Here is a 16,262-nt window from a genome sequence, read left to right on the forward strand (position 1 = left end):
TTAAAAACGTTGAACAATTATAACACGAGAAATTTATTTTTAATTCAAAAATAATAAATTATAAACTAAAATATTAAATGAAAACATAAAAAAAATGCAAAAAAAAAATTACACTTCTTCCTGAGAGCCACTCTTCATCCTTTCAAAATGCAAAAAAAAAGCTCTCTTCCTCTTCCTCTCGCCCCTCTTCATCCCTCTTCTTCCTCTTCCTCCCTCTTCTTCTTCTTCCTCTCCCCCTCCCCCTCCCCCTCCTTCCTCTTCCAAATGCAAAAGAAATCCTAAAATTGGGTCGGGGACCGGAAAAAGCTCACCTCCAACGCCGGCCAGACCGGACCCCGGGCGCGTCCCAGGCCGCAGCCGCAGCCCCGGGACCGGCCTGGGCCGCAACTTCCTCTCCTCCATCGGGCGGGGCAGCGGGCCAGGATCCAGGTGCGGTCCTGCCCGCGGCGTTAAGGATGCTCTAATGTGTTACTTATATTTTCGTTATATGCCACCTTCACACAAATGCGTGGTCGTGATTTCATTCCATACCATATGTATGCAATTTGCATATGTTTAAATATAAAATTCAATTAATAAATTAGTACTGAAAAATTAAAATACTGGTCAGACTATCTTTTATTTTAATTTATCATAATAATCGAATTTTCATGTTTTTCCGATTTTTAATCTTCATATCCTTTTTATCTTTGAATTGACTAACAGTAGTTTTTATAAGTACTGAGTAATTATTAAAAGAACGCGAATTATTACAATTGATTAATACAGAATTTAGGTAATATTTTCAAAATCCAATATTATACACAATCCACCAATTTTATTCACTATATAGATATTTATACTTACGTGAATTTCAACTTTGTATTATCAGCGGTTAGTTTTATTGTTATTTATCTTAACGAAAACTGCAATATGAACCGAATTTCTTACCGATACCATATCGAAACTTTATTATGGGTAATTTTTAATACAATTAGTCCGGTATACCGAATAACGGTACAGTATACCGTAATACCATTATGTACAAAAAATCTATTTTATACACAAAATATTTAAATATATTAAATATAACGTGATGTATATATAATATTTCAATATGGAGTATCATTTTTCTGTATGCACCGAGGATTCGATATACCGCGGTGTACCGAATATTCGGTAAACCACGGTATACCGTGGTATAGGAAAATTTATATCGTTACCATACCGAAAGATATTGGTACACTATGATACCATACCGAAAATTACAGTATACTGAAATACCGATATTTTCGGTATTTTTTCAGTACGGTAAGCGCGGTATTTCAGTATTTCGGTATTTTTTCCCACCCCTAGGTACAATCAGTGGTGGATGCATAAATAAATATCGATAGGGGCTGAGATTTATAAATTTTATTTTGATGTATATTTTTGAGTAATTTAAATAATTTGTATAGGCTTTTATATTTACACTAAATTTGACTAAAATTTTAAAAAAATCAATAGAAAAAATAAAAGATATACTCCATTTCATTGAGAGCTTAAGAGCATGCGCAGCGGTGGCGTCCGTCGCCACCGCCGTCCGCGCCGCTGGCACGGACGCCATCCGTCGCCGCTGCGCTCGCGCCGCTGGCACGGCGCTGCTCGATGTATCGAGCACGTCCGTGCCAGCGGACGCACACGTGGCGGCACGGGATTGGGCAACGGCGTAGCCGTTGCATTCAAACTTTTTTTTAAAAAAATCGGTATTTAATTATAAATAATGCTAAAAAATAAAAAAAAAATATTTTCCAAATCCCAAAAATATGGCCGTTTTTCCCATTTTTTCTGAATTTTTTTGATTTTTTTTTATTTTTTTCCCAAAATCATCTATAAATACACACATTCATCACTCATTCATCACATCAATTCATCTCTCATTCATAATTCTTATACAAACTATCAACACATTCAACCTTCACTCAAAACATGATTATAGCCGACGAAGGGCCGAGGGCGGCTAGCTTCTACGACGAGGACGAAGCCGGAAGCTCAACAGCGAGGTCTCCCCCACGCCGAGGCGAGCATACGACGGTTGGCCAGAGGATCGAGACAAGACACACAATGCGCGATACTCGAATCCACAATCAACTACAAGAAGACCTAATCAACCACATGTGGGCGAAATTCGGCAACGAGTAGTGATTTTTTTAATTTTTAGGATTTTAATTATGTAATTTTTAATTTTTAGGATTTTAATTAGGTAATTTTTCATTTTTAGGATTTAATTATGAAAATGTTATTGTTTAATTGAATTTTAAATTAATTGTGCTTGTCCTTGCGGAAGAGCACAGTTGTGGGTGTTGTGCTCTTGCCAGAGAGCAGGCATGTATAGTACCGCCCGGGCCCACAACCATGCCGCTGGCAAGAGTACGGTTGTGGATGCTCTAAGCCTCTCACTCTCTCTCTTTGGGTCTGCCAATGGGCACAACCACAACCATACTCTTCTTCGAAACATGATGTTCACTATTCATGTGCCAATGGTCCTTCTCAATGACTATGAGCGCGCTCTCCTGCAGGGCATGAGAGAGCACGTCGTGGGGTCGGCACGAGCACAACAGCGACCTCACGCTTGGCTATTTTTTTCCCTTTCATATCCAAAAAAAATAAATTAAAACACATTTCTCAATGGGTGTAAATCTCTCGCCGGCGTCCCCTGCCGCAAAATGGCTCGGCCTCGTCACCGCCGTGTGGGTGCAAGCCATTGCCGCCAACAATTACACCTTCTCCAACTACTCCGACGCTCTGAAAACACTCATGGGACTGACTCAGCTCCAGCTCAACAGCCTCTCCTTCGCCAAAGACGCCGGCAAAGCCTTCGGCATCTTCGCAGGCCTCGCTTCCGACCGCCTCCCTACCGCCGTCATCCTCCTCATTGGCTCCGTCGAAGGCTTCGTCGGCTGTGGCGTTCAATGGCTCGTCGTCAGCGGCCGAATCCAGCCTCTACCTTATTGGGCGGTAATTCCTCACTCATTACTCGTATTAAACTCTGTTTTCACTCATTACTCGTATTAAACCCTAATTTCGATGATTCAACTGAGATCCCCAATTTTTGACCGCGAATTGATTCCGATGCAGATGTGTATCTTCCTCTGTATGGGCGGAAACAGCACGACGTGGATGAACACCGCGGTTTTGGTGACATGCGTTCGCAATTTCCGGAAGAATCGCGGCCCTGTTTCGGGGATCTTAAAAGGCTACGTCGGCCTGAGCACCGCCATCTTCACCGACATCTGCTCCGCGCTCTTCGCCGACGATCCGGCGAAGTTTCTGATGATGCTCACCGTCGTCCCCCTCGTCGTCTGCCTCTCCGCCATGGTCTTCCTCCGCGAGATCCCGCCGTCGCAGACGGCATCCGAGGAAGGGGAGGAGACGAAATTCTTCGGCGTAATCAACGTAATCGCCGTCGTGATCGCGATCTACCTCCTCGTATTCGACATCACCGGCGCTCACGGCCGCCTATTCTCGCAATTCTTCGCCGCGATTCTCCTGATTCTCCTCGCGTCGCCTCTCCTCATCCCGATTTACCTCCTCACGAAGAATTTCGTCTCTTCTCATCGCGAATCCGCCGACGTGGAGCGGAGCGCGACGGAGCCGCTGCTCGTGGAGGCGCCGGAGGTGGAGAGGGTTGCGGCGGCGGAGAAGAGGCGGCCGGTGGTGGGGGAAGAGCACACGATTAGCGAGGCGATGAGAACCGCGGATTTCTGGATCTTATTCGGGTCGTTTTTGTGTGGGGTGGGACCCGGTCTCTCGGTTGTAAATAATCTCGGGCAAATGGGTCTGGCTCTCGGGTATGCGAATGTATCCATATTCGTTTCGCTCACAAGCATATGGGGATTTTTCGGTCGGATCTTATCCGGGTCGGTTTCCGAATACTGCATCAAGTAAGTTTTAATTCTGTTATATTACGTCAGCTTTCTTATTAAGTTTCATTTTTATTTTTTTCCCTCTTATATTTATTTTTAACTCGTGAATATACACTGTAAATAAGTATGGTATGGGCTGGATTTAGGAACGTGACATTGATATTTTTGATACTATCTACTCATATTTGACCATATATATGGTTCCATGCGCAATATATATTACTATTCACCTATTTTATTAAATTAAATGAAAAAGGTTTAATCTACTTTATAATGAGACATATACAATAATATTTGGTTTACCTTTTGTGAATTTGGCGTTTTCGTTGCTCTTTTTCCTCCATCTTTTGTGTTTTTAACGCGTGAAGGAATAAATTTTATGCTTCATTAAGTTTATTTTGTCTTTTTGGGGGAGCTATTATTTATTAAATCTTTATGGGCAAAAAAGAATGAGAGATTGAGTTAAGAGTATAATTTTTGATGTGGCGCATTCATTAGATAGAAATGGTTTGCAGTTTAATGAGGGGTTATAATTGTAATTTCACAATATACTACTTCATCGCCCTTAGCTTAATCTAACATATTAATTAAATATATTAATTTTAACTTATATTATAAATAGTGTAAGTAGTTTGTGACGATGCGAAATAAAATAGTGCAACGGACGGAGAGAGTACTGAGTTTTAAAAAAATCTTAAAATTTTCGGCCGACAAGGGAAAATTATGAAGATCCACCTTGATATTCTTTTTCTTTCCAAAAAAGTCCCTCCCCCTTTATTTTTATGTTATCTCCTTCTGATATAAGACTCATGAATGCATCGAATAGTGGATAAGTTATTTCAATCACCATCTCAAATCATAGTAAATTTTTTGCCCGTCGCCGTACTATGTCGGGTTGCTGATTTTAAGGATAAAAGTTAGTATAACGACTCACTGATATATTAGTTTTATAATAGAATGAGATATTATGGGTGCTATAATTTTATTTGATCATGATATTACATTATAGTGTAAGTAATAAAAAAACTGATGAAAATATCACAAGTGTAGGAGGGCTGGAACACCCAGGCCAATTTGGAATGCAGCTTCACAGATTCTAATGGCAGTTGGCTACGTTGTGCTGGCCATGGCCGTGCCGGGATCGCTCTACGTGGGCTCCGTCGTGGTCGGCATCAGCAGCGGCGTGCGCCTCGCCGTCACGGTCCCGACCGCGTCGGAGCTCTTCGGCCTCAAGTACTTCGGCCTCATGTACAACATCCTCACCCTCAACCTCCCGCTGGGCTCGTTCCTCTTCTCCAGCCTGCTCGCCGGCCTCCTCTACGACGCCGAGGCGACGAGCACAGCCGGGGGCGGAAACACGTGCATAGGCGCCCATTGCTACCGGCTCGTGTTTGTGGTTATGGCGGTCACGTGTGTCGTTGGGTTCGGCCTTGATGCGCTGCTGTCTATAAGAACTAAATCGGTTTATGCCAAGATTTGTGCTAGCAGGAAATGTGAGAAAGCTTCATCTGATATTGTTCAATAAGCCTAGAGAGATAGAGAGAGATGGCTATTTGGGAAGTTTAGTCTCTATTGTAAATTTTTTTGTGCGTTAGTTTTTGGTATTGCTACTAAAATGTGATACTCCTATATTACTAAAATTTGTGGTTTTCAATTTCATGTAATGTAGAAAATTTCATGTTTTGTATCGCGTCTAATTCGACGCAAAAAATCAGTCTTCTATGTACTATTACTTCTATTTGATATTTTTCAATCAAATGATCCATGCACAATATATTATTACTTCTATTTGATTAAACTAAGTAAGTTTTACCCATGATAGCAACACATGACAATTTTTCTTAAAGAATAGTATACTTTTCTGTAACATACAAAATATCTTCCAAGATCTAACCAAGCCATCTCAAATAAATGATAGTGATTCTTTTCGTTGCTTTCATTTCAATCACTATCGCCTTCAATATCAAATATACTATATTAATGATTTTGTATACTATCTCCGTTAACTAAAGCACTGTTTGGTAGATATGTTATAACTAGATAATGAGTTGTACATAACCGGGTTAAGTTGTGTGTTTGGTAGCTATGTTATAAATCTACCTGACCCGTGTTTTGTATCTAGCCCGGACGAAGCCCACTCAAAAGCCAATGTTGCAAGTAGCAATGTAACTACTCATTTGCCTAAGTTACATATCTAGTCCACCTAGTTACTTTTAGGAAAAATACAATTTTACCCATCAATTTTATATACATTATATTTTATACACATACATACTTTAATTATATTTTAATATAACAAATAATAATTAATGTAATTATTGATGTGCAATAATATAGTAAAACAAGAGTTATTTTATATATAATTATTTATATAATTAATGTAAATTGAGTCATGCTAAGTTATGATATATTGAGTATTATTAATATACATAAAATATAGTATAATAAAAATAAAAGTAAAAAATTTTGTAATGATCTTTATTTAATATCTAATTTTTAGCATTTTCATATAATAAGAAATGATATGCTTGGATATTTTTCATATACATATAATAAAAAAATAAAATTAACAAATTTAAATTATGATACATGTTATTTTTAGCATTTTATATAATAAGAAATTGTATGCTTGGGTTCTTTTCATTATCACCAAATCACCCAATCACCCAAAATTAAGGTAACATGAGGATAGTTTAATCATTAAATTAAATTAATGAGGGTAATATTGACAATACTCATTTTTATCTATATTTGTAACTTTTGTACCAAGTATCTAAATAGGATAACAAACAATTATCCTTAGCTATCAAACACTCAATCAAGATAAATTAACTAACCAAAACTATGATAACTATCAATGTTCGTATCATGTCTAGTCAAAACATAACATAGCTACCAAACGATGCCTAAAAATAAACATAGTTATGTATAACATCGATTTTAATGTTCAATTGGTATAGTAGGAAAGAAAAGAAACAAAAATTAAGAGAGAAGTAGTGTGAATGGATTATGGGGTCCGATCTACATTTAAAACGTTCCAATTTAGAAATTGATCTAATTTTAGTGGACGGTCTAAAATGGTAAAACTGGTCTATTTTGTGGACTGTGGTAGTATTTATCATCATATCTCCCACGAAATATATAAAAATATTTTTTCCCTTTTAGTTTAACACACTAAAACAACAGTTCCAAAAATCTCATGATAACATTTATGAGATGAAGGGAGTACTATAAACCAAAATAACGTGGACTAAACGAGAGCGATGATACAAATAATATCCAGATACCATATGTAGTAGTAAATCTTATACTAGAATTATCTTCTGATAAATAAAACACTGAATTTTGATTAAAACAGGCCCAATATCTATTCCTGGACCTTGGCGTATATGCTATATTGCTATTCATCCTGGCCCATATTCTTTATTGCTTAGCCGATTAAGTCCACCTAAGTATTTATTATCCATCTAATTTAGAAGATATTTTTTTCAAAAGTTGATGGTGAATTATTGCACGTGTATTTTCTAAATCGATGAGGATATAAAAACTTGAATTTGAATGATCTGAATGAATAATTAGTAACCACATATTTTTTTTTTGTAAAACTCCATCCGTCCACGAAAATTAGGGCTATTCCATTTTTCCCTCGTTTTGAAAAAATGATAATAAATAGTTAAAGTGAACAGGAAAAAAAGTAAAAGAGAGAATAATATAGAGAAAAATAGGGCTATTATATATCATTCTCTTTTTTACTTTTCTTTCTATTCACTTTAATTATTTATTATTATTTTTTTAAAGTATGGGATAAAAATGGAATAATCCTATTTTTTGTGGACGGATGCAGTATTTAATATGCTCGGACACGTCCATTCTCTAAATTAAGGTGATATGATAGCATGAAACAAGGTAAAAGAGCCAAATTGTGAGAGAGTGACAAATCGCAAACGAGTAAAATGGAGTGATGTGAGAAAGTGAAATTATCCACATGTTTGCCTTTTGGTCTACACAAAATGTATGATTGAAGCAACTTCTCTACTTTACTCTCATTTTCGTATTACTTAAAATTAACATATTTTGAAATTATCCGAGATTGAATTGACCCAAAAATTATAGGAAGTGAATTTTGTTACAAGAGAAATGGAAAGATTTACAAATCAAAACTAATTTTATTTGTCATTATACGAAGATTGACTACTACTGGATTCTACTTAACATTATAATAATCATAATATACTCAATCTTATACTCCATAATTAATCAAAATGATGCCTTATACTACTACTTTAATTTTGTTTTCGCTATCTATTCCAAATATGGTTCTATGTTAACCCATTTCCAACAAAGGGAAAATCCCAAAAATGTATTTGTGGTTGCTATTCAATATTCATAATGAATATATCCATCATAATCAGTGTAACATGGCAGACAAGTAATTAATTGATTGCCCTCGTCACAAGGAGACATATACATAATACATTACATGTTACGGCAAGTAAAAGTAAAAATAAAAATAAAAATAAAAATAAAAATAAAAATAAAAATAAAAATAAAAATAAAAATAAAAATAAAAATAAAAATAAAAATAAAAATAAAAATTGTATTTCAATTTTGTATATATAGTGTTTTATCACTTATGAGTTGTGTTCGAAAGGAGGTGAATCTCATGATTTTCTATACAATTAATGTTTTTTTAAAATTTATTTATTTATTTATTAGAGAATTAACAAATAAGTATTCGGTTAGTCGATAATCGAATCGTATAAAGTCGGTTCGGACTTGGGATAATAACCTTGTAGTGCAACTAGCCATTTCAATGTAATTATTTTTTGGGTAATCAGCTTAAACAACCATTTATAAACCGTTATATGGGGTATTTGATTAATTGACAATTTAATTAGCTCAAATTTTACCAATTATAGTTGCTGTTAGTATCAGTTAATTAGTTGGTTCTATACTTCTATACTATTGTAGCTGAACTGGTTGAATAATGAGGCCTATTAAAAAGCATGAGATTTTTGTAGTCCGTTGGTAGAACATAATCTAATATTCACCTAATAAATATAAGTTGAAGTAAGCATTGATCTAACTTATTTATAACCGAATCAAATAAAAGATTGATTGGGGTCGTGCAACTAGATACCTATGAATCATAGGAACGATGTAGATACCACCGAATCAAATGTCGTAACTTTGTAGTGCAACTAACTACTCATGAATCATAGGAACGATGTAGATACCGCCGAATCAAATAAGATTAATTAGAGTCGTAACTTTGTAGTGCAACTAACTACCCATGAATCATAGGAACGATATAGATACCACCGAATCAAATAAGATTAATTAGGGTCGTAACTTTGTAGTGCAACTAGCTACCTATGAATCATAAGAACGACGTAGGTATCGAACTCATGAATCATAGGAACGATGTAGATACTGCCGAATCAAATAAGATTAATTAGAGTCGTAACTTTGTAGTGCAACTAGCTACCCATGAATCATAGGAACGATATAGATACCACCGAATCAAATAAGATTAATTAGGGTCGTAACTTTGTAGTGCAACTAGCTACCTATGAATCATAAGAACGACGTAGGTATCGATCCGACCAAACCCGTTTAGCCGAATGACTCGTTAATGTCATATTCTCGTATCATCAAATTATCGCCCAACTCTTCAACGTCTCCGCGCTACTTTATAAATGTTGCCGACTGCGACAGGAAAAATCTCCTTTCTTCTTCTTCTTCTTCTTCTTATCCCAAATCCGATTGCTTTCGCTCTCATTCTCCCTCATTAGCTATTTCTGTGTCAATCTCCCTCCCTCCTCCCTCCACATCCAGACGCCTGGTGAGTTGTTGAATGTCGTGCAATTTTTATGTTTTTTAGATTATGTTTTGATTGATATCAAAACGTGCTAAACCCTAGTTAAGATTCATTATGTAGATATGTTTATCGTTAATTCTTTTGTGCAGTAAAGAATTAATTGATTTGCAAATAGGTGTTTTTTTTCTGTTTTTTTTCTTATTGGTTGTGATTTAGAGTGTGCTGGGATTGGGGGTTTTGATGCGATTTCTATGTTTGAACTTTGTTTCATTCCCAATGATTAGGTTTTTGATAATCCGAGTGAATTAGGTTTACTGGTTCGGCTACAGATTGCATATGAGCTCAGTGTGATGAAATAATGCTAAAATAGTTAATCTTTTTATTCAGGCTTTTGTGGGTTTTTTCTGTGATGGAAAATGGCATTGGCATTGCAGAGGATGCCAAGCTAGAGGAGAGGAACGGCGAAAACAACGATTGTCTGGAGCCTAGTGTGAAGGAAAATGTTCGTTCGAGTTTGGGTGGATCGAACTGCTCTCATGATGGAGTAATCGAAGAGGATGTTGCGGCCAAAACCCGGATCAGTGGTGCAGGAGATGAGTTAAATACTGATGTGGAAAATTCTGAATTTATAGGGACTTTGGAAGGAAATCCGGATAAATTTACAGTTATGAGTGGTGTCTCTGCCAATCCTGATATTTTAACGAGTGAGGAAAATCATGATGATGGGGAAACTGCTAGAGAGGAAGCTTTGACTGGTGAAAGGAATGGATCGATTTTTTCTGAGAATAATGGCCATGAGGTCGAGGATGGTGATTATAAAGAAATTGTTGAGTTGTCTGTCATTACTGGTGAAGATGAGAAGTTGGAGAAGTCCAATCAAGACCTTCAGAATGGCCAGTCAGATAAGAAAAAAAGCTTTCTTGAAGCTTTGACTTCTGGAGATGCGAATGATGCTGATGCGGACAATAGAGAAAAATTGATTCCTGAGAACCCAGAAACTTCCGAATCTAATGAGGTAATCAGAGCCGAGGGCGACTCTGAGAAGGTTGAAGTTGAGAAATCTCTTGCCACGATAACAAAAATTCCAGATGGCAGTAAATTAGAAGGTGCTTCTTCCTGCAATCATGAAAATGGTACCTCAGGCCATGAGGATTTGGTAGGCAGTTTGGATCATGAAAGCGTGAAGAATGAACCTGTTGATGTACAGGAAGATCATATTCGTGAGATATCAGTGGATCATATTAAAGATCAAAATGGGGTAACTGAAAGTGAAGCTGTCATTAGGCTAGAGTCTGAGTCCATTGAAACTGATGCTCATGACAATCAACAGAAGGCTGTACCGGGTATTATGCATGCTCAAGAGTATCAGGTTGGGGACGAGGCGGAGGAAAAATTATGTATTTCTTCTGCCAATCCCAAAGACGTTGAGACCATTGAACCGAAGATGGTAGATGTTGAATTGATGCAAGTTGATAATATTGAAACTCATCATGTGGATCAGAAAGAAATAAATTATACTTCAGTTTCGGGTACTTCAGATTCTGATAATGCTAAAGAAAGTGCTGTAGTTGAAACTAACTTGCATGCTGTTGATGATTCCAACGTCGTCAAAGAGATAGCAGAAGTTATACCTCAATCCAGCTCACCTGAGTTATTAGCAAAAGGTTCTAGTCATCCTCGGCCAAATCTTAGCAATGATAGTGCTGAAGTGTCTGCTAAAATTAACAAAAGACCAGAACAGGTCGGAAAGGAAGATGAAAAGCCAAAAGTTTCTTTGTCGGGGAATAAAGATGAACAGCAGGAAGCATCTTTGTCTGGAAATAAACAACTGGAAGCATCTTTGTCTGGAAATAAACAACAGGAAGTCAGACCAAGTATCGATATCTTATCATCTGCTGGAAATTCTTCCACAGCCGACTTTTCACCTGCTCGTCCAGCCAGCTTTGAGGATGCTTCTAAAGTAAAGGAACCTGTTACTCGGGATAATACATCAATTGCAGGTCAGGAGCCTAAACCTGCAGCAAACAAATCCTCCTCAACCAAATCTGTAACTACTCATTGTTCTGGGGTTGGGCATAATAATCCGCTGTCAGAACCTACTCCTCAAAGTAAGAACCATAGGTCCGCAACTGATACTTCGTCTACAAACAGTAACTCTGCAACTCCTGCTCGTCCTGCTGGCCTTGGCCGTGCTGCACCACTATTGGAACCCAGCTCTCGGGTAGTACAGCAGCCCCGGGCAAATGGAGCTGCTTCTGCTACGCAGAACCAACTTGTTGAGGATCCCACGAATGGGGAAACTGAAGAGTATGATGAGACCCGTGAAAAGCTCCAGATGATTCGTGTCAAATTTCTACGTCTTGCACGTAGACTTGGTCAGACTCCACATAATGTTGTTGTGGCTCAGGTCTTGTACAGATTGGGCTTGGCCGAACAGCTCCATGGGAGAAGTGGGGGACGTGGTGCTACGTTTAGCTTTGATCGTGCGAGTGCAATGGCCGAGCAGCTTGAAGCAGCCGGACAAGAACCCCTGGATTTTACATGCACAATCATGGTTCTTGGGAAATCAGGAGTTGGCAAAAGCGCAACTATTAATTCCATATTTGACGAGGTATATTTTGGGACCGATGCTTTTGAGTTAGGCACAAAGAAAGTTCAGGATATTGTCGGGACTGTGCAAGGAATCAGGGTACGTGTGATCGATACACCTGGACTTCTGCCTTCTTGGTCAGACCAACGTGAAAATGAAAGAATCCTTCGTTCGGTCAAAAATTTTATCAAGAAAACGCCCCCTGATATTGTTTTGTATCTGGATAGATTGGACATGCAAAGCAGAGATTTTGGTGATATGCCATTGCTGCGGACAATTACAGAAACATTTGGACCGTCTATCTGGTTCAATGCCATTGTCGTACTGACTCATGCTGCATCTGCTCCGCCTGAAGGGCCCAATGGCACTGCAACAAGTTATGATATGTTTGTGACTCAGAGGTCGCATGTTGTTCAGCAAGCTGTACGTCAAGCTGCGGGAGATATGCGGCTGATGAATCCCGTTTCTTTGGTTGAGAACCACTCAGCTTGCAGGACTAACCGAGCCGGGCAGAGGGTGTTGCCCAATGGTCAGGTCTGGAAGCCGCACTTGTTGCTTCTGTCGTTTGCTTCAAAAATCCTTGCTGAAGCAAATACGCTCCTGAAGTTACAAGATACGCCTCCTGGGAGGCCTTTCGCCCCGCGAACAAGATCGCCTCCGTTACCGTATCTTCTTTCATCTATTCTCCAATCAAGACCTGAAGTTAAACTTCCTTCCGAGCAATTTGGTGATGCGGATGATGATGATATAGATGATGGTTTAGATGAATGCTCAGACGAAGAAGAAGATTCGGAATACGATGAATTGCCTCCATTCAAACCGCTGTCTAAAGCTCAGCTGGACAAGCTTAGTAAGGTGCAAAGAAAGGCATACTATGATGAATTGGAATATAGAGAGAAACTTTTCATGAAGAAGCAGCTCAAGGAAGAGAGGATGCGGCGGAAGATGATGAAGAAATTGCAGGAAGAAGCTAAGAATATGTCTTCTGATTATAGCGACAATGGCGAAGAAGAGACCTCTGCTGCTGCATCTGTACCCGTTCCTATGCCAGACTTGGCCTTACCCGTTTCGTTTGATTCTGATAATCCGACACATAGGTATCGTTCTCTTGATTCCTCGAACCCCTGGCTTGTGAGGGCTGTCCTAGAACCCAATGGTTGGGATCACGACATTGGGTACGATGGCATAAATGTCGAGAGATTATTTGTGGTCAAGGAGAAGGTCCCAATATCTTTCTCTGGTCACATTTCGAAGGACAAAAAGGACGCGAACCTTCAAATGGAATTTGCAAGCTCGGTGAAGCATGGAAAAGGAAAAGCAACATCTCTAGGGTTCGATATGCAATCTCTTGGAAAGGACTATGCTTATACTCTACGAAGTGAGACGAGATTCAGCAACCACAGAATAAATAAGGCAACTGCTGGTATCTCTGCTACTGTTTTGGGAGATGTTGTAACTGGTGGGCTGAAGTTGGAAGATAAATTGATAATTGGGAAGCGCGGGCAGATTGTTGTGTCTGGGGGTGGTATTTATGGTCGAGGGGAGGTCGCGTATGGTGGTAGTTTGGAGGCAACCCTGAGGGACAAAGACCATCCTTTGGGACGATTTTTATCAACCTTTGGACTTTCGATTATGGATTGGCATGGAGATGTTGCTATAGGATGTAATTCCCAGACGCAGATCCCTATTGGCCGGCATTCAAATTTGTTTTGTCGTTTCAATATCAATAACAAGGGCTCGGGACAGTTTAGCTTCAAGGTCAACAGCACGGAGCAGCTTCAGATAGTATTAGTCGCCCTAGTCCCACTGGCAAAAAAGATGTTGGGCTATTCTCAACAATCGCAGTACGCTTAAGGATGAAAGCGGATAGACGAAGATAGCTTCTCTCATGACGTACACATCGCAAGATCAGCATGCGACATAGGTACAACATCTCATGCTTTTCATAGCTATGCATGTTTGGTTGTTCGGTTCCTGACATACATCGCGATAATTGATTAAATTTGACCACTTATATTAGCTTCTAAATTAATAGGGTGTTATGATGTTTTTGGATATGACATGATCCTGCTGTTTTGCCTATTTTAAGGAAAAAAGAAGCAAATTTTCGATGTTTCATCGTTGCTTCGTTCATCAAAAGATTAAATGGTTTTGCTTAACCTAAGGAGCTGTTGTATCTCTGTAAATCTATTGCAAAGCGCTCTAATCTGTTAAAATCTAATGTTTTATTCTTTGTAATCCATCTTCAGTCGTGCATAGAATCTCTTCTCATGTCATTATTTGTTCCATTTGGAATCGGCACGGGTGTTAAGAAATTCGAAGGAACATGGGTGAAATGAGTAAAATGTAGGTCCCACATTTTAAAGATGAAAATGTGAGTGAAATGTGTTAATGGAGTGTGTGACTTATACTACCATATAGTCTCTCCGTCACATAGAAATAAGCCGAATTTCCTCTGTTGTCCATCCCATAGAAATATTCAATATCCATTTATGGAAACCTTTGTCTTCTTTATCATTTATGGTCATCATCCATAACATTATTTTAACCACTTTTTCTCCTCCTCTCTTACTTTACCAATTACGTATTAAAACCCGTGTCATCCCCATCTAGCCTATTTGTATGGGACGGAAAGAGTATAGTAAAAGTGAAATGAGACATACATTTCAAAATGACAAAAATCGGGTGTAAAAATCAATCATGTCCATCTCATGCATCTCTTTGTTCTTCTCTCTCTTATTTTTTGTTTCTCAATCCAAGCTCTTGATAGTTCCTTCTTGCTCTGCAGGTAGGTAGAAGAAATCGATACAGAATCGAACCGGGAATTCGCCTTCTGCTCGAGAAGCTGTGCTTGTCCTGAGCAGAAAGACTCCACATTCTTAGGTTACTTTGAAGAACTTAGCTTTTCATTAATGGTGTATTGTTTTGAGATTTATTTTAGTTCAGAATTTTGTAGCTGTTTCAACTAAATGAGGATATATTTTATGTGTGTTTACTTTGATATTGTCTTCATATAAAATCAGGTGCTGCATCTAATTATTTGTCCAATTTTTAGTACTAGTACATAAATATGTCAAATTTCATTTTTTTACAGTAGTTTTTACTATGTGATGTGATGTGATGTGATGTGATGTGATGTGATGTGATGTGTGAATAAAATTTGTTTTCACCTTAATACTATGTGAAAAGCTGTAAATGGTAAGTTGAACCACACTTTATCCCTATTTTTTTATTTGATTAATTACATATATACTGAGTCACTGACAATAACATAAATTTATAAAATTTTATCACAAAAACAAAATGCATATTTATTATTATTTTTTTTTACACACACACACATCGGACACACACACCTACACACACATTGGAGTTCGAGATACATTGGTAAGCGAACCAGCCTTTTCCAGCCCCACGAACTAGCCTCTCCCTCCCCTTGTGGTCCCTCGAACTAGCCTCGTCCTGTCCCTCGTGGTCCCACGAACTAGCTGCTGCACCACCCTCAGACGGGTCCAGGCCAAGCATCGGCCTCTCCCTTTCCCTCGTGGTCCCACGAACTAGCTGCTGCACCACCCTCAGACGGGTCTCGTGAGAGTAAGCGGACCACCCTCAGGCGGGTCCAGGCCTGAAAGTAGACCACCCTCAGGCTGGTCCAGGCACGTATGCTTGCAAAGTCCCAAGGCAACAAGCCTTGGGCCCACAGGGAAATTAATCCCAAGTTGGGCCATCCAGGATTCGAACTCAGGACCTCCTGGATGGCGCCATATCCTTGCCTCCCTTCCCAACCAGTTGAGCTAGGAGGCTTGGATAAAACAAAATGCATATTAACATGAGAGAGTTTTGACTTTTGAGAATATTTTGTTTAATACTAGTAGTATTTAACTATATTTTAAGAGTTATAACTTAATATATTGTCATAAGATCATACATACAAAATTAAAATTAGATTAGTTTACTGCATATTCTG

At 38.6% G+C, this 16,262-nt stretch overlaps 2 protein-coding genes across 2 annotated transcripts; both read left to right on the forward strand.

Moving 5' to 3' along the window:
• Window positions 1-2,380: 2,380 nt before the first annotated feature.
• On the forward strand, window positions 2,381-5,622 carry LOC121786096 (protein NUCLEAR FUSION DEFECTIVE 4-like). The gene is made up of 3 exons (XM_042184625.1): window positions 2,381-2,976; window positions 3,097-3,902; window positions 4,935-5,622. The coding sequence occupies exons 1-3, from the start codon at window positions 2,647-2,649 to the stop codon at window positions 5,407-5,409; spliced, it is 1,611 nt and encodes a 536-aa protein (XP_042040559.1). The 5' UTR covers window positions 2,381-2,646; the 3' UTR covers window positions 5,410-5,622.
• Window positions 5,623-9,566: 3,944 nt separating this feature from the next.
• On the forward strand, window positions 9,567-15,331 carry LOC121786434 (translocase of chloroplast 120, chloroplastic-like). The gene is made up of 3 exons (XM_042185069.1): window positions 9,567-9,729; window positions 10,093-14,219; window positions 15,084-15,331. Exon 2 carries the CDS (start codon window positions 10,115-10,117, stop codon window positions 14,147-14,149), a length of 4,035 nt encoding a protein of 1,344 aa, XP_042041003.1. The 5' UTR covers window positions 9,567-9,729; window positions 10,093-10,114; the 3' UTR covers window positions 14,150-14,219; window positions 15,084-15,331.
• The last annotated feature ends 931 nt before the right edge of the window (window positions 15,332-16,262 follow it).

The sequence above is a fragment of the Salvia splendens genome, chromosome 22, assembly GCF_004379255.2.
Source record: "Salvia splendens isolate huo1 chromosome 22, SspV2, whole genome shotgun sequence".
Taxonomy (NCBI): Eukaryota; Viridiplantae; Streptophyta; class Magnoliopsida; order Lamiales; family Lamiaceae; genus Salvia; species Salvia splendens.

Excerpts from the sequence above, each read along its gene's own strand:
- LOC121786096 (XM_042184625.1), top strand. The coding sequence starts at position 2,647 with ATGGGTGTAAATCTCTCGCCGGCGTCCCCTGCCGCAAAATGGCTCGGC. Across the intron at positions 2,977-3,096 it reads AGCCTCTACCTTATTGGGCG|ATGTGTATCTTCCTCTGTAT; the intron begins GTAATTCCTCAC and ends ATTCCGATGCAG. Across the intron at positions 3,903-4,934 it reads GTTTCCGAATACTGCATCAA|GAGGGCTGGAACACCCAGGC; the intron begins GTAAGTTTTAAT and ends TCACAAGTGTAG.
- LOC121786434 (XM_042185069.1), top strand. The coding sequence starts at position 10,115 with ATGGAAAATGGCATTGGCATTGCAGAGGATGCCAAGCTAGAGGAGAGG.